This window comes from Aythya marila (assembly GCF_965140915.1).
Source record: "Aythya marila genome assembly, chromosome: 9".
NCBI lineage: Eukaryota > Metazoa > Chordata > Aves > Anseriformes > Anatidae > Aythya > Aythya marila.
Genome location: NC_139050.1, coordinates 15,861,421 through 15,886,037, shown reverse-complemented (window position 1 = coordinate 15,886,037; position 24,617 = coordinate 15,861,421). Strand labels below are relative to the sequence as shown.

Sequence of the window (24,617 nt, the reverse complement as noted above, 5' to 3'; positions counted from 1 at the left end):
TCCCTGTGGTTTTGTCTGCTTTTCCATCCCAACGCAGGTCTAGGTTGTGTGGAGGAATTGGCTCATCCCTCCATGGGATAGCTTGACTTCCAGAGACAGGTTAACCTGCAGATTCAGGTGGTTTGACGAAGGCTGCAACAATTCCCCCAAACTGGGGTCCTGGACAGTTGGTTAAAGGGTTTGGGCCAACCTCTGGGCTGCCAAACTCGTGCTGTTGTTGGTACCTGGCTTTGCTCAAGTACGTGTGTGAGAGATCTCTGGCTCAGCCTATGGATTGTATTGCAGACGTGTTCCAGCAGAGAATTGTTAAAGTTTCCTGAGATGAGGCTGACTTCAGCATCTTATCCTGGAAATAATCAGTGGAAGAGAGAGGAGAAAAAAGCAACCTTGCAGCTGTTCAGAATTAATAGCTTAGGAGCAACATCTACTGCTGTCAGGGAAAAGTGAGATAAGGAACAATATTAATTGTAACTGCTTCCAAACAAATCAGAGAGGCTGCTGCTTTGCTGTCTTGTCACGAAGAAGAAAGACTTTCTTCCTTAAAAGTTTAGTAATTGAAGAGTTTCCTTTGCTATTTTTAGGAGTGCCAGTAAGTGATGTTTCCTGGAAATTTTCCCCCAACTCTATAAATACCGCCCAGGGCCTGTAATGGTGACTCAGTTTGGGAAGTCAACACCATGCACTTCCTCAACGCAGCCAAGCAGCCCCCCAGGCAGAGAGCACAACTTCTGCAAAATGATTAATTCTGTATTGGTTTTTAAAACTGCAGTACAATTAAGCTCCTTCTTGTAAACTGCCTCCCTGCTGCTCAGGCTTACCCTCCTGCCATGTCAGAGGTGAAGGCACGGGGGCCTGGGGGAGGCTGAAGTGCACTTTGGGTCCGGAAATTTGTTTGTAAATGGTGTTTTGGTGTTTTGTGGTGCCATGGTGTCCTATCAGGAACGGGCTCATCGAATGGTCCCAACTGATGAACAGAATTGATGTTCCCAATCACCACCCCTCACTGTCCTGGGACTGAGGTTCTCCCACAGATCCTGGTTTTGTCATTGGGTCCTTTCCCCTCATGGTGTTTGACATCACTTTTTGCACTGGCTTTTTGTGCTCCATTTGGGCACAAATCGAGCCGTTTTGTAATTCCTTGTGTGGTACCCAAGGGAAAGCGGGACCTGGCTGACTGAATTCATTCTGCAAGTGTAGAAGGAAAATTGCATTGGGAGCTCAGGTCTGACACAGCTGTCTTACGTGAAAACGAATTTATAAAGACAAGAGGCAACACATGAAAGAAGCGTGACCCGGGTAAAATCACAGCTGGCCTGCATCTCCTCTGATACCAGCCCAGACATGAGACCACACAGCCTTAACAGGTAATGTATGAGGTGTTGTAGTGCATTCGTCTTCTGCTTACTCCATTCAGAGAGGCTCCATATCCTGATGCCTTAGATTTGGATTAAATTTGTAGATCCCATTTTCCTTGTTAACCCGTTCCTGCCGACAGTGGGCCTGTGGCGTTCAAGCCTCTAATCCTCCTCTGCAGCAGGACAGGCAGCTGGGTTTGTAACGTGAGAGAGTTACCTGATCGACTGCTCTGTGAGCATCAGCACTCAGCCTGCGTGGGAAAGAACAAGATGTGTGCCTTCGAGAGGGAGAAGTGACCTTGTGGCAGCAGAAGGGGGTCGGATGGGTGGATGTCCAGCCGCCAGATCTCTAGGTTTTGTTGAATTGTTCACTTCCCTCATTAGGGACAAGAGTCGTTTAGAGAGCTGCAGGAATGATTGGTTTGGCTGAGCCTGAAAACTCCGATGTATAAAATATTTCTCCGCGCCAGTAAATTGCTCTTGTTGGCCAGACAGAAAATACTTCAAACCTAGCAGCTAATCCAAGGCAGGAGCTGTGATGCATGATTACAGCTGAGCTCTTTTTCCCTGCAATCGCTGTTGGATTTTTTTAAACAAATAATTGCTGAACCACCGTGTTTCCACTCTGAGTGTATGGTGCTTTCCAGAGGTATTCCTGAGACCAACTAATGGAGGATCCATTTTCCTTATTATTCTTTCTCACGTGGGAAGACAGTTATCTTCCTGTTTCTCATATGATACTGTACACTTTGTACTCGGCGCTGCCTGTTTGTGTGTGTCCAAAAGCTCTTCTCTTGCTAATTATCCCTTTTGCCCCAGCAGGAATGTGTTGTGTAACTGTGGCAGGGAAACAAATAAGAGAGAAAAAAGTAAGCAGCGTGGTAACTATTTTGAGAGATGAGCTTTCGGCTGTCATGTTGATTTTCCCAAACGATACAGCATGTCCAGTACCTCCTGTAAGTTGACCATCCAGCATGGCATGGGGCTCCAGAGCAGGAATATTCCATTTTAAGACTCAGTTGGGTAAGACACGGCATCGTGTTTGGTGGACACCGCCAACTATTTAAACGTTCAAGTGCTATGAATTCCACCTGTGAAACTGGAGGCGGAGGTAACACAAGTTGGAAAATCAGGGCCTAAATGTCAGGGCCTAAAGGTCACATTTTGCTGGCTGAAAGTGCAGTAGCCACCATAAACGTTAGTCTTCAGGAGGGGAATTGTGAGGCTCCGTATTTATTTGATCACTGTGTACCTGGCTAAATATGCTTAATTCACGCTATGTCCAGAGCTAGGATTTCTAACAAATTTGTCCAGCAAATGTGGTTCTGATCTTAGGAATCAAAGTCCTCTTTTCTCATTTTTTTTTTTTTTCCTTTCCTTCTCGTGCTCCAAGAGCGGTGATGAAGGTTCTGGGAATTCGTTCGGTCACTGGGATGGAGTTGAAACCAAAGCTTTCTATTCTAGCGGTTTTGGCTTTGTCATGCCCAGAGCAATGAAAGCTCTTTGAGAGGAGCTGGAAAACTCATGAGGCATCAGAAGCAGCAGAAAGATGCATCTTATTTGTATAAGCATTTAATTGCGAAATCTTTTGGCTACTTAGAAAAATGATTAGTCAAGTCTATTGGAAGGCAGAGAATGTCTATTTGTGGGGACAAGGGAAGGTTTGATCTTCTCAGATTTCCTACCTTTTTGTTTTTCCTTCTTCTCTATTGCAAATACTAAATGATTAAAACGGGGGTATGTTTTGAAAGGAAGATTTCTGAAGGGAGCTTGGAGGATACTGTGCTTCCTGTTTGTTGATGATTTCATACAGAACGATCGCTGTTTGCAAGTGGCTAAGAAATGACAAAGCATTTGTTTGTGGGTCCCCAAATTTTAGCATGGTACTTGTGAATAAAGTCTTTGTTGTTGTTGTTCTGCTGTGCCTCATTCAGCAATGCTGCAGGTGACGTTTCACTCTGACACTTGTGCAGCCCAGTGGCTGCAAAGTTAGGTCAGCGATGGCTCCTCTGAGTGGTTTTACATAAATGCAGCTGTCTGGACCTTGCAAATAAGTTTGTTATTTATGCACAAAGAAGAACTGAAGCCAGATTCTTCTTGTCAGGGCTGGCCCAGTACAGCTGAGAAGAGGCACAGCCTGCAAGGAGAAAACACTTTCAGCTTTAGCCAGTAGCTCCAGTTTGTATTGGGAATAATCTGCACTGGGACACAGATGTGTTTACTGTGAAAATGCCAATTTTATATCATAATATCTATGTCTTTTTTTTTTTTCTTCTATTTGTTAGAAAATAAGAGAGAATGAAGCTTTTTCTGTCTTTGATTAAATATATTCCAGTTAGGATTTGGAGGCTGTATCCCAGCAGGCTTATTCACATACTGTACTTCAGCTGTGGGCTTTTCTTAGTGGGGGAAAAGTTTGTTCCACAGTTAGCTGGCAAGTGGAGACTAGTGGCTGGTGAAGTCTCGGTTGAAGCTGTATATTTTGTTGCTCTTATCTATGTTAGCAAGTGGAGTGGAGCACTACGTTATTTTCAGGTCATCCTAGTGACTCAGGTGAGAATCACAGGTCACGATTTTGCCTTCTTCAATCGTCACATGCGAGCTACTGGAGTGCGTCTGTACCACCAGTGAGATCCTTCCTGAGCTGCTCACATCTTGTGACCAGTCGTAGTTACGATGCAGATGGGCTAGCGGATTTCTGTCGGTCAGCTGGCACACGGTCTCTGCTGGGGGTTTGGGAAGTTGCTTTGAACCCATGGGTGAAACCTGAGCAGTTGGACACGTTCTTTATCAGCATTGCTACCTGCTAAGCCAGGAACAGCTTCTCAGCCTTCATTGACACGTTGTCTGCTGCCTCTCATGGAGCTCGAAGTAAACAACCCTGTGTGGGATCAACAGATCATCTTTGTGGCATTTCTCGTCATCTAAACAATAATTCATTAAAAATTTAATGATCCTTTTGCTGTGTAGAGGAAAGAAAAAGAGAGCTGGCACCTTCCTTTAAAGTTTCTGCCTTTGGTATTGTTTGGTGATTTTTGTTTTGTTTTGGAGTTTTTTATTTTGTTTTGGAGGAAATCGAGTTGATAAACTGAAAGAAGGCTGTGTTATTACAAAAGCTTGAGTGCTTCTGAGAACATTTAAAACAAGGATGACTAGAAATGACCTTTCCATCCTGGGGCGAACTTTGAGTGTGTTCTCCCTTTGGCATTTCTAATGATAGACTTTCCATCTGGTCTTTGCTTAAAAGCTAAGATGCAACTTGTGTTTTTTCACATTAAAACTGTGCATACTCTAAAATTAATCCTCTTGATCATTTCACTTCAGGGAGAGGAGTGCAGAAAGACTGGGAGTATTTGCTTATTTTTAGCAACTCCATTCAGGCCTTCTAGAAGCAGATCCCTATTGTCTGAAACCAAGTAGTTTCTGATCTGGGGGAACCCAGGATTTTCCTGTTTGGATTTGGGGAGATTGTACCATTTAGAGGAGATTTAAAAGAAAATGGAGAAATGTCAGGGCCCCTGGTGGGGTGCGTGATCTGGATCAGTGGAAGGGATTTGTGGTCACATTAGCCACCCCTGGCAATACTGTCATACTGTCATTCCTAGGACACAGATTCCCTGGTCCCAGTTTTCCGTACTGATTCCCCAGAGCTGAATGTGCAAGAGTGACATCCCAGTAAATGGATGTTTTGGGGAAGAACTCGGGATCTCCTGGGATGTACCAGAGCAACCATTCAGCCTCATTTCAGCAGAGGCATTGGGGAAAGTATGTAAACTCGTCCTTTTGCTTAGCAAAGCTTTTCACCAAATGCCTAATTTGATACATGCTTTTTGAGGTCCCATGGGACGTCACATTTAAGCATGCACTTGAACTTCTGCGTGTAACTGAGTCTGTGCTGCATGCTAGCACGTGCATGAGCGAGTGGAACATTTCTCTGAGTCACGTGTAGGAACATCGGACACCAGATTTATTTTTTTTCTCCCTGTGACACAGGTCATTACTGAATACATTCTCTTTTTCTCCCTCTCTTTTTCTGTTTTCCTTCTTCTTCCTTCTATTCAACCAAGTTCCTCAGAAATAAATGGAAGGGGAAGATTACTGGTGAGACATCCATTCCTCAAGTGTTGTTCTGGTGGGAGCAGCAGAGCATAAGCCTATTAGCAAAGCCATTTTTCTATCAAAATTATATATGGGGTGTGTGCAGAAAACATATATTTCCTGGGCATCAGGAAGGCTCCGCAGAGGAGCAGAGGTTGTTTGGGGTTCTCAGCAGATAGACGCTCTGCTGAGGGATTTGGTGTTTTGCTGCAGGTTCATCTGGTGACCAACTCTATTAAAACAATGGGAGGGAGAAAGGATGTTCAAATAATGGAAGAGAACAATTCTGGCACACGTAGCTTCCTCTTCATAAAGCTGCTTTTCCCTCGAGGCAATATATCTTGTGTGTTATGGGAAGGAAATCTTACAGTATAAAAGGAAGTCTGAACTGTTTACCAATGATTTTAGAAGCCTAGAAGTTGTATTCCTTTTATGAAGAGATAATATGGGTCCTGTTCCAGTATTTCAGGGAAGCTTTTTTAAGATGCATCTCCAGAAATAGAACTATGGGGATAGTTTCTTTGAAATAATATTTGTATGTGGCTTATGTTAATATTTCTGGAACCTCAGGGGATGTAGGCTCAGCAAAATGAAGGTGTTCACAGAACAAAAGCAACAGAGAGACGGTGTCTTTAGCCTGTGCTTGCTCGGCACACAGGACGCCGGAGGATGGCTCCAAGTTTCGGGGGATGTCTGTGACATAGGTTACAGCAGTCTCAGGGCTGTCCTCGCTCCGCTCTCCTGCGAGAGCTCCTGAGGGGCTGCTGTGCCTCCAAGAATAGCTGGCACGTTGCAGTGCTCTAATTACGCCCGTTTCCCCACCGCATCTCCTGCACGGGAACAGCGAGCCTTCTGCAGGCTTTGTCGTGCAAAAGCTTTCTTACAGCTCCCTGCAGAACAAGGTAAGAAGCAGGGTCCGTCCAAAAGTTTGCAACCTTTTATGCCCTCTCCGGTGCTCTTCTGTCTTCGCGTTCTCCTCAACTAAAATACAGGCATGGGAAGAGAAAGTGGCATTGATTTTTTATGATCAGCACAGATGGTGAAGTCCAGATAGCTGCAGTGGGCTTATCCAAGTAGGGATGTTTTGTGCAAACCCGAGCTGAAAAACAACAAACAAAAAAAGGGGGAAAAAGAGGCTGTACCGATGCAACTGACTGCATCACCCAGGATCCTTTGGAAGAATTTCTGCGTTTTCTGCAGAGTACGTAATTGAAGGGAATTTTTGATAAAGGCTAAATTGTGTACGGGCATGAAAAATTCAGCAGGGAATTTAAGCCATTTCCAAACCACATGAAACATTAAACGTTTCACTCAAGAATAGCTTGAAGATGGCATGCATCATCCCAAGCTTTAAGCAGTCATCTGCTTTTTCTCTTGCAAATGTTAGATATATAGGAAAGAGGAGCCAAAGCAGATTTTATCTTCTTTCTTCTGAGGAGTGCAGAGCCATTGCTTAGAAAAATTTTGCTGGCTGACCTGACACACACCTTTGTTTACCCGTCTTGGCCAGGTGATCTTAGCTGCAACATTTTCAAGAGCTAGGGGAGCAGATATCAACTCTGCAATCGCAGCATGCCATTCTCTGCCTGTGATCAGATCCAGCCCTGGGCTCTCATCTGAGTGGCTCTCAAATCAGCCATTTAAATCCACTGGAGTTACAGATTTTAATCAAGCAAGATGCTAATCGCCATGGCATGATGTGATATATGTGACCTGATAAGGATGTAGGGTAAATCACACAGTCTCTTGAAAGCAGAGAACATTGTTTCTTCAGTGATCTTCAACAGCCACATCTAAGTTTGGCTTAGATGTGGTACTGGGTTTTAAATCTAGGTTATGTCACTGTTTCTAAATTCAGAATGCTTTCTTTGTATAGAAAGACAAATATTGGCTAATTTCAGATCGTTCTTAGGTGTGTTTTGATTACTTTGTGTTTTTTTTGACAGGCCTGGTACTCAAACATTCCGTGTTTTCTATTTAAATGGGGTTATTCTTCACCTGGGTGTCTTTCATCAAAGAAACCTGACTATGATTCTTTAAACCCTCTAGGATTGAGCTTCACTTTTGGAATGACTACAAGAAACTATAAAGCAGTCACCTTGGATGACTGTGTGCAGCAACTCATGCATTGCAGGATTGCAGTGACATTGTTGAGGGGAGAAATCTGATGCTGTGAGTTTGCAAAACCTTCTGTCGTTCGGTTTTGTTTAGGAAACCTGGTTAGTGCTCTCCAAAGCAGCATGGTTGTCTCTTCTCCTCTAGGCAGACACCAAGATTAGGACTCAAGTTTGTCTCCCTGTGCCCAAGGCAGTCCTTCGAGAAAGCTTTGCACCCTTAAAGATTTCCACATGCGCTCTTACCATGGCACACAGCACACTTCCTCATTCTATGCTGCAAAAACAGTGTGTTGGCAAGCAGGAACACAGCCTTTTTGTTATTGCACTTGGGACTGGAAGAAGGCAAGTGAGTAGTGCTAGCCCTCAGCTCCAGGCACCGCAGAGGCTGGGGGGAGTCTAGACCAAAGGCTGGGTAGTGTAGATGCAGCCGGTCTGCTACAGAGAGCACTAACCTTGAGCAGTGCTGAAGTAAGGCAGCCCAGAACAGCAGGCCCAGGAGGTGCTTTTCTCTTTGTCATGGATCATGGAGACAAGAGACATTGACTGCAAAGGTCTCAGAGCCTGGGGAGACCATGCTCATAAACAACTACGAATTACATAGGTTCCATGATTTATCATACCATCCCAGCATATTGTGCATCTCTGTCCATTAAAACAATTCCCAAATGAAGCCCCTGCTTGGGCTCTCCGTGGCTTTTTGTGCTGGCTGGTGATGTGGAACTGGAAGATGCTCTCCCTCCTGCAGCATCTTCTGTCTGACGGAAGAAAAGGTCCACCCTTGGAGAGTCTTCCTGATGCAGGGCTTTGTGTTTGAGGGTGTGATGGTCCATCCACTCTTCCCCTGTGCTGCTAAGAACTCCTCTCCTTCCCCTTCACTGCTCCAGACGAGCACTTCAGGTAGCACAGGGAGACGTGTGCGTTACAGAGAATAACGTGGTGCGTGTCACTGCAGGCATCGGAGGTCTCAAAGTACAATAAAAGGAGCGTTTTGTGCTCCTAGAAGATTTATCCTCTTCAGTTGTTCCCTGAGCACACACTCAAACAATATATCTATTTTAATTGTTTTCTGAGAGGTTATTAATATTGAAGTGGGGATTTAGATTGAAGATCAATCATCAGCTGAAAAGAATGGATTTGTGCTTTCCTGCCACAAGGCTGGGAGAGAAGTTAGGGTGGAAGAAAATCGAGAGAGATTCTCCACTTAATTTAACATAATTCTTTTCCCAAAATTGCCCAAGTAGCAGCTCTGAAGGAAAACCAAACCTCAGAGTGAAGATTTCAGAAGTCCAGCCTTGAAGCTGTGGCAGTATGCTACTACAGTTTGTTATCATTTTTTTTTTCCACAACATTTTTCTACGAGAATAAAAATCTCTGGCATTTCAAAGAAAACCACAATCTTTGCAGAAGATTTTAATTTTCTTCCACATTTTTCCTTTTAACAATATCCACAAGTATTTCAGTAATTCATTTTCTGTAGCCTTGGTTAAAGATAAAAGTTTTAACTCAATCTGAAAATGATCTCACCCAGGTTTCCCTACACTAAATAATTGACCTGGCTTTTGGTGCGGTGTGTTTTACTGCGAGGGCCCCTTCGCAGTTCCTGCCGTTTCCCTGGGCTGGTGCCAGACCCCAGGACTTGTTCTCTGGAAGGGAGGCACCTTGTGCTGAGCAGGGTCACAGCAAAGCTGGTTGTGTGAGTGACTGCTTTCTCAGAACGGTCAGAAGTTGGAGTAAGTGCAATATCGTGGCCATGGGCATAGGGAATGCAAGACGAGAGATGTGTTTTCCCCCAAACTGGCACAGGAACCACAGTGCTGGCATTTATGGCCTGCTGTTGTTTGCAGAATAGGCAGCGTGCTTGGGTCAGTTTAGGGAGAGAATTTTAGTGTAATGGGTTTTAGCAGTGTCATGAGTGCCAATATCATCGTCATCCTGGTGATGTGCCTCTAATGTGCCATTTCTGTGCCTCTGGCATCCACCTCTGCTTTTTTGCAGCTTTCAGAAGTGCCCATGAAGGCTGAGTTCTCTTGCATCCATTTTCTGCACCGAGCAAGTCCTCCCTTCCACATTTTAGCATCCTACCGATGGGAAGTGGCACAGAGGTGTGCAATTGCTCTCTCTGCTCTTGTTTTACCTGCCATAGTGCTGGCACTGACCAGCAAGGAGAAAGAGGGAGCAAGGGGATACTTGGTAGAGGATTCTGTGGGATGTAGAGAACAGAAATGTAGTTATTTATTTAAAAAGTCAGTTTAGCAGTTTGCTCCTGAACTAGAGAGGTCCGTGAGCTGCCAGGAGGCCACTATAAGTGATGGTCAGTTACTTCGCTGAATTATGTAAGAAAGTATAAATTTTAAAGCATTTCTTCTTAAAATGTGGTGATAACTGCACATATAAGTGTGTATAGTATCTTTGGGGTGCTGGGTAGTGATCATTGGTTGAGAAACATTGTGGATCAGTGCTTTAGGGTAAAATTGAGCTCAAAGAAGAGAGCCTACATCACACTTTGTCCTCTGCTTTCCATGCTATCCAAAAGTACTGCAGAGAGGGTGTAAAGCATCTCCCGATACCTCCTTTATTTTTTACATCTGGTCATAATCCCATTTCTCTTCCATGATCTAGCCAGATCATGTGTGACGTTGCCAGCAGGAACTGGCAAAAAGAACCAAATCCAACCATGAGAAAAAACACCACTATGGGTAAACATATTTTTATGTATATTTATATGTATTTATAAATATAAATTTGTATTTATATATGGAGATTTGGAGCATTAGTTACTTACTTTGAAAGAAGAAAATAGAAATGATTTCTGTCTATCCAACATTTGATTTTATCTTGAATAATCTTCAAGGATTAAGGATGTAATTTATTATTCAACTGTTACACTGGTGAATAAGAAGCAAATTCATTTTATATCGCGAAGAAAATCTAGCAACCTTTTTCTGCTCCCCAGTAGCATTGACTAATTGCAGCAAAAGGAAGAAAGCCAGTGCTGTTTGTGCTGCTGAAAACAGTGAAGTGAGCTAAGGCATATCTGATAAAGACACGAGTTCTGCTTTAGTCTTTCCAAGTGTGGATGTTTATGAGAGTTACACGGGGAGGGGTGGGAGGGAGGAGGGAAGGAACTGAGGGAGCCAGTTTGAAAATCAGCTTGTGTTCTCTTCTTCAGTTCATCTGTGAGAGCTGTCCAGGCGTTTCCCACTTGGTGTTTTTGTTCCACTCTATCAAGCCAGTGGCAGCACACTCTGTGAAGAGGATGCCTCGCAGGCAGGTTGACCCCATCACCCAAGGAAGTGCTCTGGCTACAGCAGGTTTTTTTATTTTCTTTTGGCTCTCTCTTTCGCATGCTGGGGGAGCAGGATGGATCCAGTGCCTCCAGATGTTCCGCACCACGGGCCGCTGCTGGCTCCAAGGCTGCAACATGTAGGGTTTCCTCGGACCATTCAGATGTCAGTCCACCCCCAAAGCAGGAAAACAACACGAAACACACAAACAAACAAACAAAAAGCAATTAGAAGCAAAGATAAGTCCAAGATTGCTTAAAAACTATTGGCTGCAGCTTCCGAAACTTGAGGAAGTCCCTTGGCAATAAAGAGCTCTGGGAGGTAGCTTTCCTGATCTGCACAGTGTCTTGTATTTCATCACGAGGCACAGAGAGGGTTTGACTGGTGATAAGAAAGGATGCATCTGAAGGATGCTGTCCCGAGCTTCCCCGGCTGCCCACTCGGGGCAGAAAGCTGACCCGTGGCTCTTCGTGCCGAAAAAAACAAAATTTGTTTTGATCAGGCCACGCAGCCGCAGCCAGAGAGAACGAGCTCTTACCCAGCGATATAACTCATTTTTTCAACTCCTTCACAACAGCCTCCTTTGTAAATTAATGCCTGTGTCAACTCCTGTCAGGCACTCTTAGCAATGAACAAACGAGTTTAACACCATCATCTAATAAACAAATAGATAACCCCTTTCGGTTTTGTTCTGACTAAGGCAGCGCTTCCCTCGCTGAGTTGCTTCGTGGACCTTTTGCTGCTCCGAGGAGCGGGATGGTGTGCAGGAATGCGGCGTGTGTCCCCTCTGAGGATAGGGTTTGCTTTTCTGCCTTAGATGCCCCGATTTCCAGCCTATTTCCAGTTGTTTGTGTTGAAATCTTTCCATCTGAGCAGGCTGTTTTCTGTCATTTTTTAAAATCGTTTGGAACTATTTTTGTCCCCGTTTATTGGACCTGAGCAGCTGCAGCTCCAAGTGGGATCTTGTTGTAGTAGTGACCAAGCAGGACAGGCTTCCCTCCGCTGAGTGTGTTTGTAAGGATAGGAAAAGGATGGCTTTGTGAGCCTGTGGACCGAGGCACAGCGGGGCTAAGGAACATGCCCTAAGTCCTGAAAGAAGTCTGCAGTAAAGAGTGGTACCCGGAGCTTCTTGGTTAATCCTACAGCTCTTCTTCCTCCCTCTGTTTTAACACAGATTTTAATTAACATTTCACAGTGCCACGGGCTGTTTCTTGCGGTGCCTCAGTAAACCTTAGTAAAGGACAGGTTTATTTTCCTGAGAGCTGATCTCTGATACCAGCTGACCTCATCTCCGTGCAGACACCGGTGTCACGGAGATACCCGCTAGGTGTAACGGCACGCGTGGGAGCAGAACTGCTCCGTTTGCATGGCGTTCAGAGCACCTGCTGTCGAGGTGAGCAAAATATCTGATCTCCACTGCAGAGAGGTTGGCGGGGGACGTTAGCTGGAATGCTTTGTCCCCACAGTCACACGGAAAAACGACTTGAAGAATCAAAACGCAGCCGTGTGTAGATGTCTTTGTACTTGGTGGCATGTTTCATAAGCATACGGCGTGTAGGATGATGGGCTGATGTGCACGGGGGACGCAAAGGAGCCTTTGCTTTCACCTGCCTCCCCATATACCCATATCCTTGGGGCGCCGAGGCTGCGTGGCTGGAAAGGGTGGCACGCCTCGGTGCCTGCAGCCACAAGCTGGCTGAAAACGCAGCCTCATCACACAAGTGTTGTTTTCATGATGAGGGGCATCCAGTGCGGTGAAGCAGCTGAGATTTTGCATAATTTGGGGAACTGAGCCCTCGTTTCCTATCCCTGTGCTAATTACTGCCTTTGCGGGTGTTTGAGAGGGAGTTCAATGAGTTCTAACGTGAACCAAAGAAGGGGGGGATTTTCCCCACCGGTGACCAGAGCCGGGATGAAAGATCTGTGTACACAACACCAAAAATAGCAGCTGTCTGTGCTAAATCAAGTTGCTTGATAAAAGCTGAATCATTTGAAGGAGACTTGGTCTGGTGTGCCAGCTTTGCTCCTTTTAGCGGTCATGCCACGCTGAAACCTTTCAGCTTAGGGGTCCAGCTCCTGTCCCAGTGGCCATGTGGCTGTGCTACCTGCTGATAAACCCCAGTTACTTCCTGAAAGGTGGAAAAAGCAGCTTTTGGGCTACCATCTCTGCTCAGACCCGAACGTCAAAGCAGCCAGATTTGAATCTCCCCGCTGGCACTCGCCCATGCAGCTCCCCTGTCCCCAGCAGAGCCTCATCTGCTGCTCCTGCGAGCTGTAGTAACTTCTCCTTGCTCTAGTAACGCTGGAAGAAGGCCAGAGCGATTCCAGCAGAGCTATTTTGGATTTGTGCTTGTAGGAGGAATTGTACCTGGAGGTTTTAAGTTAATCGCACGGTCATTTTTCCTCTGTATATTTAAACACAGAAGTTAATTAACATTTGAAAGTTTCACAGGCTGCTTCTTTTCATTATCTCAGCGAGCTGTAGCAAAAGGCTGTGTGACAGGAGGCTGATAGCCTGGCTGAAGTTGCGCAGGTGGGAGAAATGCTGGGGAAATGTTTCTATCAGATCCCAGGGGCTCGGGCAGTTGGCCGATGGGATGGAGGATGGGGTGAGGAACGCAAGCTGCCATGGTACACATTGCCTGTTGACTCGTCGTGTAGTAAACAGAATTGCCAGATGATTGTTGGCGTGTGTTTTTTATTTGAAGGGAATATTTTAAGCAGGACTGCGATTCATAGTCCTGAACTGTAGGGGACTAATGTTCCTGTTCTCCAGCTGGGAGAAACTAATTCAACATCTTGTGTTGTAAACACTCACTCATTTTAACTGATTACACCTCCAATGTTCCTCAAATCACTAAAATTACTAATTGCTATTCCTTACACATCAGAGAGTGAATCCTGAATAATTAACCCCAAATAAAATTAGATGAATTGGCCCTTTTAATTAGAATCCCTGCTGCTGTTTGTTCTGAGCTTCCTTTTCTTACTGTTAAGAGACTTTTAGAATGATTAAAACTGTTTAAGACTTAAACAGCCAGTGACCTTTTAATACAATATAAATCCATAAAAGCAATATTTCAGCTAGCAGGTGGTGAAGTAAATTTTTAGTGCAACTACCTGACAGATTCAGTATTCCTTTTTTAAATGCTAAGAATAAAATTAGCCAGTGTGTTATGTTTTTTTTTTTTTTTCTCCCCCTGCTTATTAATACAGTAGCTGATTAACAAAAGTAGTTCAAATGGTAGAGTGAGTAATTGGTAAGAAAATGGTCGTTTGAGCAGTGCTTTGGGTTGGCTTTATTTTGTACGTGGCAGGTGAATGCGGTGTAATTAAGTGGGTTGTGTAGCTGGTGTGTAATGGTGTGGCTGTTCCCCTGTACCAACACGGTGCCGAGGACCACCTGGGCCATGGCTCTGACCGAAGATGCGCCAGCACAAAGCATGATTTTAATCGTGTGTTTTCCTCGTCCAGTGATGGATGTTAAATGCAGATGTTACAGGAAAAGGCAGCATGTCAATGTAAGGCGTGGTGGCACCTACGAGTCACCGTGCCGTATCGAGCTGACGTTTTCTATAAAAATTCCGCAGTGTGGCTTTTGCAACATGAAATTTTCCAGAGCACTTTGCAGTGCTGCAGGATTCTGCAGGGCTTCCCAGTGCCTGTTGTGGGATACAGGTCAATGGGTGCGGAGAGAAATTCACGGTAAGCTTAATCAAAGGGATTTTAGCCCTGATGGATTAGGTTCAAAGTGTAAATCTTAATTGTTTCACTGTAGATCACCCCCAAATTTGGCTTTCTGCAGTAGAAGCTAAATATTTGACCGGGGAATGGAAGATGACTGCATCTGCTCAGCTGTTTGGAGCAGAAGAGAAACGCGTCAGTGGGGGTTTGCTCCATCACTGCCTGTACTCTGCTCTCTGGGTCCGGTGGGGAGCTTGGTTTTTCAGGTGATTCAAACCAATTCTGAACCAGCCTCAGAGGCAGAAATGACGAGAAAGGGTTATTTTGGTTTGGAGGAAGAAAAATGAAAAACATCTGGGCATATCGTCTTCAGATGTCAGCCAGAGATCTGGGAACGCCAGTGTGAATCCTGTTTTGTTGCTTGATAGATTTCATTAAGTTATTGTTCCAGGGAAAAATATGATGTTTTGCTTTTGTGTGTTTCCGAGGGTTTTCCCCCAAACAGTCTCTTCTTACTGAACATGTGAGATCATCTTCGTGTCTAGAAGTTTCAAAGCTGCAAATCTTGATGTCTAAACAACTGTGTCAGTCGATGGGGGAGGCAATTACTGTGCTGCAATTCATTTGCTGACTGGCAGATGCATCTCCCTGAAAACAAAGGCTTGAGGCAGATGAGTCTGATCCTGCAGAAAACTTCCGTGCACTTAGGAATTCAAAGGTTTGCCTGCGAGTGAGAAAGGTGCTTGGTGCATGAAACAGGATGTTTGTTTGTGTTTGTGTTTTGTGTTGTTTTTTTTTTTTTTCTCAGCTTGTACTCAGCTTTTTTCCTCCTTTTCTCCCCCAGATGAAGACCTGTTCCTTGCAAGTCATCTGTAAACCGTGCGCTGTTCAGGACCCAGATTTGACGGTGTTTATGTGTTTCCCTCTGTGCCTGAGGGATTCATAGAGCAATGCCAATAACAATACAGGAACAGCTCTGCCTCCTGCCTCAGGGAGGACTTGCTCCCGTGAGCTCGCTGGGAGGAGGACGGGGTCCTACGGCCGTGTGTGGGAAAGAGGAAAGTGCAGTGGCAGGATAAATAACTAAAGCTGTGAAGGAGGAAAGTCCATCTGTTCACAGAGGACCAGGAAAAGGCCAAACATCTGCAAGGTCCCCCCAGTTCATCACACATCTGCTTTCTGCTTCCCAGTCCAAACCCTTCCCGGTCGCCAGCAGCTTATCAGCCGCGGAGGAGAGAGGCAGCAGAGCTGGGCTGGGGCGCGGTACAGCTGCCTCCTGCTCCAGAGAGAAGTGTTTTCTTCCATACTCTTAAAAAGAGCTCTTCTCATTGTTTCTGTCCTTTCGCTCTTTTTCTGAAACCTCTTGCCAATGTTTTTTTCTTTGGGGAGCAATGGCTCTTCCAAAGTGGCAAAATGGTATTTGTTTTGAAGTTGTGACAGCGATTGTTATTTTCCCCCTCAGCCTTCTGCTTGTGCACAAACCCCGGCCCTTCCCTTATCTCATCCCCTTCACCCCGTTCTCTCCATGGGTTTGGCTTAGGTGGATTGAAGGGTTGTAATAAAAGCAGCACGGCTTGGCAGGGAGGTGAGGCTTTGGAGCTGGGGCTAACTGGAGCGACAGCATCTCAAGTGTATTCCTGGGGAAGCGTGCGTCCGCTGGAGATGAATTTGTTTGCAAAACCACATTGGTTGGTTGAAGGTTCGTTTTCAAAGCAAAGGACAGAAGTTTACATAGCACTCAGACATCCCAGCACTTTTAGAATGAAACACTTAAGATGTTCGTTTCAAAATATTTCTTCCTTTGTTTCTACTCCGTATTGAATTTCATATGATGCGAAATAAAAGGTTGGATTAATTATAGAGCAAAGAGGAGATACTGCAGATGTTATTGTGCATGTATTTTTTTTAAATCAGTCTTGAACTCTGCCATACAACGAGCCAGTAGGTTTCATAGGATTTTGTCTATTGGAGCAGCATGTTTGTTTTAAATTAGTTTTCAGTGTGTTGTTTTCAAGCTGTCTTGGAGCATCTGTATTTGGGACAGTTCTTTCTTAGGGATTCAGAAGTGGGTTTTTTTGTTTGTTGGTTGGTTGGTTGGTTTTTTGAATTCTAGCCATGCTCACTTTGGGGAAACTGGGAAGAAATTACTTTCCTGGGAAATAAGATCCTTAAAAGTTCCAGGGGGACTTTGTGCCTTTTGGATAGCTCGTGGCTTTAGCAGATTTGCAGGAGAACAGGAAATCTTTTTGGGGCTGCAGACCCAGCTTGCCCTGTGGTGGCTCAGCCCTGGGCTTTCATCCTCGGCATGGGGAGCCCCAGGGACTGCAGGTCACTGGGCTTCGGTTCAGCACCTCTGTGAGCGGTTTGGTCACTGGGGATGGTGCTGGGGGACCCGTAGCTGGGAGCTGGAGCGATGCTGGGTCAAGGAGACAGCTTGTGTTTCCACACAGAAAGGGTTAAAACCCTCCAAAAGCCACAGCTCTGAGCTATGTGAAATACAACACTTTATTCACTTATCTTAAACTTCCATCACAGATGCACAGAGGAGAACCAACAGTAAACAGCTCTGCTTGCAGCATAAAGCTTTATGAGAGGAAATAAAAATATACCAAAGTGGTCCAAATTACAGGTAGCTGCCTCCCCAGGAGCCAAATCCAGTGCTAATGGCAAGCTCCTTTTTTTTTTTTTTTTCCCATCATTAGGAGGTGCTTTCAGAGCCTGGTGTCCTGCTGCCTGCGCTGCTCTGCCCATGTTTTCTCCTTCCTGCTCCCACCTCCTGAGATGTCCTTTAGGAGAGGTCTCCCATCCCTGTGCAAAGCTGGATGGCTTTGCAGCCAGTGTGCTGCTTTGTACTTGTATTTACACATCGACGTTGTCAGAACTTTAAGGCAAAGCAAATTTAAAGTGGAGATATTTTACACATCAGCCCCACATACAAAGCCTCCTCGGAGCTGAAGGAGGTGGATGCTTCTGGGTTTGCAACTGGCCCACCCTTTCCTTGGCTGTTGTCACTGAGGAGAGCTTCTGATTTTCCCAGCAGCTCCTTATGTGAAGCCATGAGGTCCCTATAAGAAAGGGAAACGCAAAGAGGGTGGTGGGCTGGTCTAGAGAACATCATTTTTGAGTAAAACAAAGAAGCACGTTGGGCTCCATGAGCGGTTGGAGACGAGAGGATGTTGGCTCTCCTGGGTCCAGCTGCTGTGAGCCTGAGGAAGCTTGTAGGAGGTTGGAACTGGGCTTGGTGCTGACCAGGAGGTTAAACAGCCTCAACTCGAGCCCCGAAGATTTTGGGCTCCAGCCCCAGCCCTCTGAGTGTCCCCTCCAGCAGGCAGGCGGTCCTGACTTGCAGTCAGCAGCTGATGCGGTCTTTAGAGTGACCAAAACCAGCTGGCGTCATTTGGCACAGGAAAGGAGTGAACTGCTTGGGATCTGCTGCCAGGCTGGATGTGGGGCATTCGGCAGTGCAAGTTTTGCAGCCTCCTGTGGCACATTTAAAGGAGAGGTGAGTTTTGGTCTGGGTGCTGCTGCCTCCAGGCTGCTGCGGGTTCCGAGGACCTCTAAGCAATCTGAAAGTGCTCCTGAGCTGTCACAGCCATCCCCTGGATCAGCAAGGGATGCAGTTGAGTATTTAATGGTTAAATGATGTGTTGACTGCCATAAAAGCAGTGGCAGAGCTGTGAGTATCACACGAGTCATCCCAGGAGCCAGTCTCCAGTCCATCCCTGCATCTTGGTCTACCTCCCTGCTTTCTCTCTGGGCAGCAGAGAGATGTTCTGAAATGATCAGGAAAATGCTGGTGCTCTGCAATGAGTCTTAAGTTCTCTTGATTTTTTTTCTCCTAGGAGACTTCCTTCCTCCACCCCCACCTCCTGTGGATGACCTCGGGAACATCACATCACAAGGTGCCTTTCCCCCCCCACCCCCTATGGATGATGTTACTTTCAACGTGCAGGTAAGAAGGCAAGAATTTTATTGTGAGCGCAGAACTGCTCCAAAGGGGCTGTGGAAATAAGTGAATGGTAATAAAACAAGGTGGCAGAGTGCTGGGGTTTGAGATCACGTGTCAGGAACAACCAAGTCAGCATTAGCAAGCTCTGTTTCCCAAGCAGGGAATATTTCCATTCAAAACTTGCTGGGCTATTAAAGGATTTTTCCCATCCGGCTTGAATTAGAAAACTAATTGCGTTACGTCCTTGTGATAGTGGATGGGAGTGAAACCTTCCCAGAATGAATTGTTTTCTGGAAGGGCCACCTCCTTCCACTGACTGTGGAGAGACCTTAGGGCAGTAATCTGATCCTAAAAGTGCTTTGTTTAGTTGCCTAAAATTAAATGCAGCAAATAAGCCCTGGCCCGGGCTCCGGTGATGTCACTGGGACCCTTTCCACCTCATTTTTGCTAGGTTGGATCCTCTAGATTTGCCATCTGGGTGGAAGCACAACTTGTAAGCTGCACGAGGCAGCGACACGTCCTGTGTGATGGCGAGGTATGGCCTCCTTCATGCAGACCTCCCCATCTCACCTGGAGTGCCGGGTACTGCTGTGCTAGGTCAGGCAGGAGCAGAAGGCGCTGAGCTTGCCCAGAGTACCTCTGTGCCAGTGCGTAGCAAGCTTCTAAGCACTGGGGCTGAAAGAGCCTTCTGGGAGCAGCGGTGAGGGCAAAGCCAGCGTGATCTGGGTTTGAGACTGGCCAGAGTTGTGTAACCAGGTGTCTGTGGCGTGGGGCTGCCTCTGATGGCCCAGGAAGGTGGTGGCAGCGCTCTGTCCCTCGCTGGAGCTGAGCCTGGCGGCAGCCAAGTGAGCAGGCATTAAACAGGATTCAAGAGGTCTGACTTTGTTCCTCACCCTGCCACGAACTCCGGAGTCAATTCATCCACTTTGTGCCTTTATAAAAAGAAAACGTTTCTCTCCCTCATGGGCTTCTTGTGAACTCTTGCCTGTAGCAAGATGTTCGGAGGCTATCCCAAAGTCTAAGCGTGTTCCCGTGATGGTTTCAGCATCCTTGGAGAGGGAAGGGGTTAATGACAATTATGTTTCCCACTGCCAGGAAAGGCTGCAGCCATCGGAGACATTAGCCAAGTGAGGAGCATGGCTTTTCCCAGCCTTGGGGGAGTGAAGTAATTCCCCAGCAAGTGTTGTTCTGCCTCTTATCTCTCCAAGAAGCGTGGTCCCCCTGGGAGCCGGGGTGCTGGGAAGCAGCAGCGCAGCAGGCGCCTGCCGCGGGGCAAAGCTCAGCTCCCTGTGCAATGGGAAGAAGCTGTGGTGGTGCCTCTGTGCTTCTCCAGATCCAGCCATGGCCTGGGAAGGGCTTTTGCAAGGAGGAAACCTCGCCACATGTTTTGGAAGGGGTTTGTGTCTTGTGATCCTCGCGCCTCAATCCTCTGACTGTCCGAAGATGTGCCACAGCACCACGGGGCTCTCACTGAAACTGGCCTGTTGGTACAACCACCAGATGGACTGGCTCTTGCCTGCTGAGCTCATGAAATTGTTATTTGTCACACCCTTTCCCTCTGCCTTTGGAAAGCCGGGGCTGGGGCAGCGTTAACAGCCTCGGTTTTGGCAGGGATCTGGTTAGATCAGGATTCCTCCGATGGCAGCCTGTTGGGAGGAAGGCAAGCCTTGGGGCTGCATCCCTGCAGTCCTGCGTGTCACCACCGCCAGGTGTACCCAGCAGACACAGACCCCTGCATTTCGTCTGCTCTCAGCTCCTTTTCCCCTTTCCTTTCCCTTCCATCCTCAGTGAAATATATTGGGAGCAGGCCTAAGCCAGTGCAGAATCAGGATCCGGCAAGATCTCGTGTTGCAAGATGAGCAGGAGTAGCAGTCCTGGTCTTGCAGGAGTAGCAAAATCCACACTGATGTGAGAAGTAAGGCCTGGGAGATGAGGGAAAAGGGCACGTGGCAATGGAGAAAACGATTTGATGCCTCTGGGTATTGAATGTGACTGCGGGCAGAGGTTCCCTTGCTGAAGGGGCAGATGGGGTGGTGGCTGTGCTCGCTCTGCTGCAAATCCTGACGGTGTTTGAACAGCCTCAGGACATCACAGCACAAAGACAACACTCCTTGGGGTGTGTGTTGGCCTGCGTTCCAACCTAAACCTGGCTCTGCTCTCTGACCCCAAGCACTTCATTTCTGCACCCCCTCCGTTAAATGCATACCCAGGAGCAGACGATCCCATTGCTGAGTGTGGGGCAGGTTCAAGGTTCTGCTCCTGGGGCTCGCTGCAAGCCCTCCACGTCTGCTCCACTGCTGGAAACTGATCTCCAGCAGCGCAGCCTCTTGACAGCAGAAATTCTCTCCGTATGGCAGAGGGTTTCGTGCCGCTGACAGCTCGTGAAAAATGTGCACTGTGGCTCCAGGTAAAGTTTTTTATACTAGGTGTTAAGTTGATGAGGGCAGCAGCAGATAGATATATGTTTAGTTTATTATCATTTCATGCATTACCGTTCGCAGACAGCTGCAAGCTGCACAGATTATTACAGTTTAAGTTGGAGTTTATGGAGTAGCAGTTAAAATAATAATGCCCGGTTTTCATAGGCCTATTTATCTCTGGATCTCTGTTTGGACAGTGGAGCTGACCACTTAGGATCAGATCCAAAAAGGTACTTTAGTATCTAACTTCCCTCTAGATGCCTACACTGGCTGAAATCAAAGGAGGAGTGGGCCATGAAACAACTTTGCAGTAGATCTGGCGTTTTCTTGTAATTTCTGTTTCCTCATCTAGCTCACGTTCAGATTCACAGCAGGGCAGGAGAAAAGGGGAAGGAAATTTTGACTCTTTTCTTATTAACTGTAATGCTTTGAAAAAAAAAAAAAAAAAAAAAAAGAAAATAATAAGAGAAAAGGAAATGTTTATTTTAAAAAAGCAGCGTCTTGGAGCTGGGGGCCAGTTGTGTTGGGAAGTTCCCCTTCGGCTGAAGTCAGGCAGCGGAGGCAAGGGCTTGTTCCCAGAATGGTGGTGAGGGCGCGGCGATGGCGTGTTTGACAAATAAGGACATAAGCAAAGAGCTTTTTGCCACGTTGGCTTGTGCTCAGTTTAAAAGAAAAAAAAAAAAAAGGAGAAAAAAAAAAATCCTGGACGGAAAGAAAAATGAAATCACTGTTTGTCAAAGGGAAATAGATAGATCTGGGAGACAGGGAGATTTTTGTTGTTGTTGTTCTTTTTGCCTTCTAGTCTCAAAAAGGGCATTCTGAAGGAAAGCAAACGTGAGCAACCCTTACAGGAAACCTCTCCAAGTGCCCGGTGTTGCTCCCAGCAGGACCCTTGCCGACGGCCGGCCCCTACCCTGCGTCAATCCTGGGGGAGGCCGAACCATTAAGGGGGCATCCTGCAGATTCCCCGGGGGGAATTGGGGTGGCAGAGGGCTGGGGCTGTCCGGCAGAGGCTCACACGGAGCCTTGAAGCTTCCCAGTGCCTGCTGGAGCTGTCGGGGCAGGAGCTGGGTGCCTGCGAGCAGCTGTGACCCCGAGCTGCAGACCCGCCAAGGGCCACCCCGGTAAAACACGCGTCTCCAAATCGCTGCTAATTGCCCACAGGTGCTGTGTCTGCGGCCCGGGTCTGATTTTAATTTGGGACCTGAGCTGCTACCGTAGCACGGACGGTGCTGAGCCGGGAGATCACCTCTTTCCCAACAGCCCCCGGCCGTTATCAGCATGTTTTATTGACAGGCCGCAGAGCACTTCACAAAAGAAATACCGGTCTCTCTCTGATAAGGAAGCTGAAGCAGGGAAAGTGATTTGCCTGGGTCACCGGGCTGGCCAGCAGCAGGCTAAAAATAGTGCCCACATCTCCTGCATCCCAGAGCAATTGTTGGCCGCATCGCGCCGCCTCGGTACGGAGAAAACGGTGACTTAATGAATAAACACCATCCGCTGCTGGGAGCAGATAGAACTTGGGATATGGCAAAGGGGACGTGCTGAAGAGCTTGAGGATGGGGTTTAGAGTGAAGAAGCCATCAGACGTGCTGCCTGCGTGGGGTGCAGGGTAAAGCAGAAGCTAAGGCGCCAGCTCTCGGCACGTTCAGGTCACAGAGCAGCCTGGCACCTGCCCTTGTACGTGCTGTAGGGTTACACGGGAAATTCCTTTCAGCAGGGGAGTTTGGGGAGGAGAAATAACAGAACATGGTCTGAAGGCATACAGGCCTTCCTCTGCCAGGCTGTTCAGAGGAGAGTGCTTCTCCAGGAGCCAGCCTTGGGAGCTGGTGGCAACGTGTGCCGGGTGCGAGCAGCCAGCCCCGTCCTTGTGGCTCAGCATTTCACCGCCTGCCGGCCCCTGGGCGAGTGCTGCTGCTGCTTCTGCCTCTTCCTGGGCTCCAACTCATCCATCACAGAGGAATTTGTTCATTTGTTGGTTTTGGGTGCGTTTGTTGAGGAACCACTGGGGAAGGAAGGGCGCGGGTTTTGCCAACAGGGGGTGCTGCCTTAAATAGCGCATCTCCGCAGTTGGGCTCTGCCGGGGTGTTGGCCTGGCTCAAAATCGCCTTCCTTTGAATGGCTGGAGAAGCCGAAAAGGCCAAAGAGAGCAGAAAGTGTGTTCAGCCTCCCTCTAGTGCTAGATTTTGTTAATCATTGGGATTATTGGCCCGGGTTTAGGTGCTCGCTGGAGAGGAGCATCTGTAGCACCGCGCAGCTCTAGCTGACTGCCTCCCCGGGCTCAGGCAAGGAGCGGTCGCTCCTGGTGGCTCTGTAAATAAAACCGTGGTCTGTGTGTACAGCTTTCAGTTTGAGAGCCCGCTTTTGCAGATTTCTGGGACTCTTAATGTGATTTATTAAAATCCAGGTGATAAGTAACAGCCTTTTATCTAAATTGAAGCCGTGTCCAACAGTATAAATAAATTACCTGGTAATGTTAACCCTCTTACTCAAACCTTGGCTTTGCAGGAATGCTTTTGATCTGTCTCCCTCCTTCTGCCGTCCTTGTGTGTTTGAGAAACGGGAACGGGCTGTGTTCTGAATTAGACTTGAACAAATAACATGTATGCTCTCTGCATGTGTAAATGCTCACCGGCTCCTACAGGTCGATGTGTGCTAGTTCTGTTACAGAGGTCTCTGGGCGCTGAGGTAAGAAGAATCAGTAATTCTAAGCCTTTATGTTGATGAATATTTGGATGTATGGTATATGAAATTGCATAGGTTTTCTCATATACCTACACATATATACATATGCACGTAGGCACACTATATATATATATATTTATATATATATATATGAGAAATGCATAATGAGCAGGGATATAGAGCAGGCCTCCATATTCTTGGGGAACAAGCAAGCACATTTTATTCCTGCTGCTTTTTTATCCTTTCTGTGGGTAGCATGACCAGTAAATCCAGGATCACAAGAGAAAAGGAACACTGAGCATGTCTTTCAGTCAGCTCTTGATGTAACCCATCTTATACGCATGTTTGTTTTACAATGCCAAACCACATTCTATTTTAAATCTTTAATGAACCTCTGTTCCCATCTATGTAACTTTCCAATCCTTACTCTCTTCAGAATAGACAAAGATGCTTATTATAAACCACAAATTTTACTGAAAGGGTGAACTGGAAAAGTTTTAATTGTACAGCGTAAGCCTGCCATTCATCTCTGTGCCTGGCTATTAATATCTTGGCAATGCTATAATGCAATACAGCCTTTAATAGCTAAACCTCTCGGCAAGGACTACAAAGGAAGCAAGGATCCAAACAGTTAACTGTTCTCATTATTTTCATCATGGTTATTACTGTGTTATTTAATGTATTTGTTATGTTATTGTTTAATATAGTAACAGAGCAGGCAGGATGTGCCAGGACCTGTGCTGGTGCACACTCGTGCGTTCCCTGGGAGGAGGAGGGTTGCGACGGGGCTGTGAAACACTTTCAGAGAAGGAACAGAAGCAGCTTTTGGTAATCTGCCATGCGACGGGTAATGAGGTGAGGGAGCAGAAGAAAGCAGCAGCTAATACAGATCACATGTAAATAAGGGCATGGGCCCTTCTAAAGGGTTGTAATAGGAAACAGAAAGGTCAGAGAGACTGCTGATTGGCATGTTCAGAGGTCGCCAAGCTAAAACCATCCCAGGTTAAGACTCGAGGCAGTGTTGC

The 24,617-nt window shown here is 46.6% G+C and overlaps 1 protein-coding gene across 7 annotated transcripts in view; it reads left to right on the top strand.

Moving 5' to 3' along the window:
* LPP (LIM domain containing preferred translocation partner in lipoma) overlaps positions 1-24,617 on the top strand; it is a 331,358-nt gene that overhangs the window by 125,930 nt on the left and 180,811 nt on the right. For all 7 annotated transcript variants that reach the window (XM_082767516.1, XM_082767513.1, XM_082767515.1 and 4 more), the window contains one exon: positions 18,381-18,490. In XM_082767516.1, the coding sequence (XP_082623642.1) occupies positions 18,381-18,490 (110 nt within the window). The remainder of the gene's footprint in view (positions 1-18,380; positions 18,491-24,617) is intronic.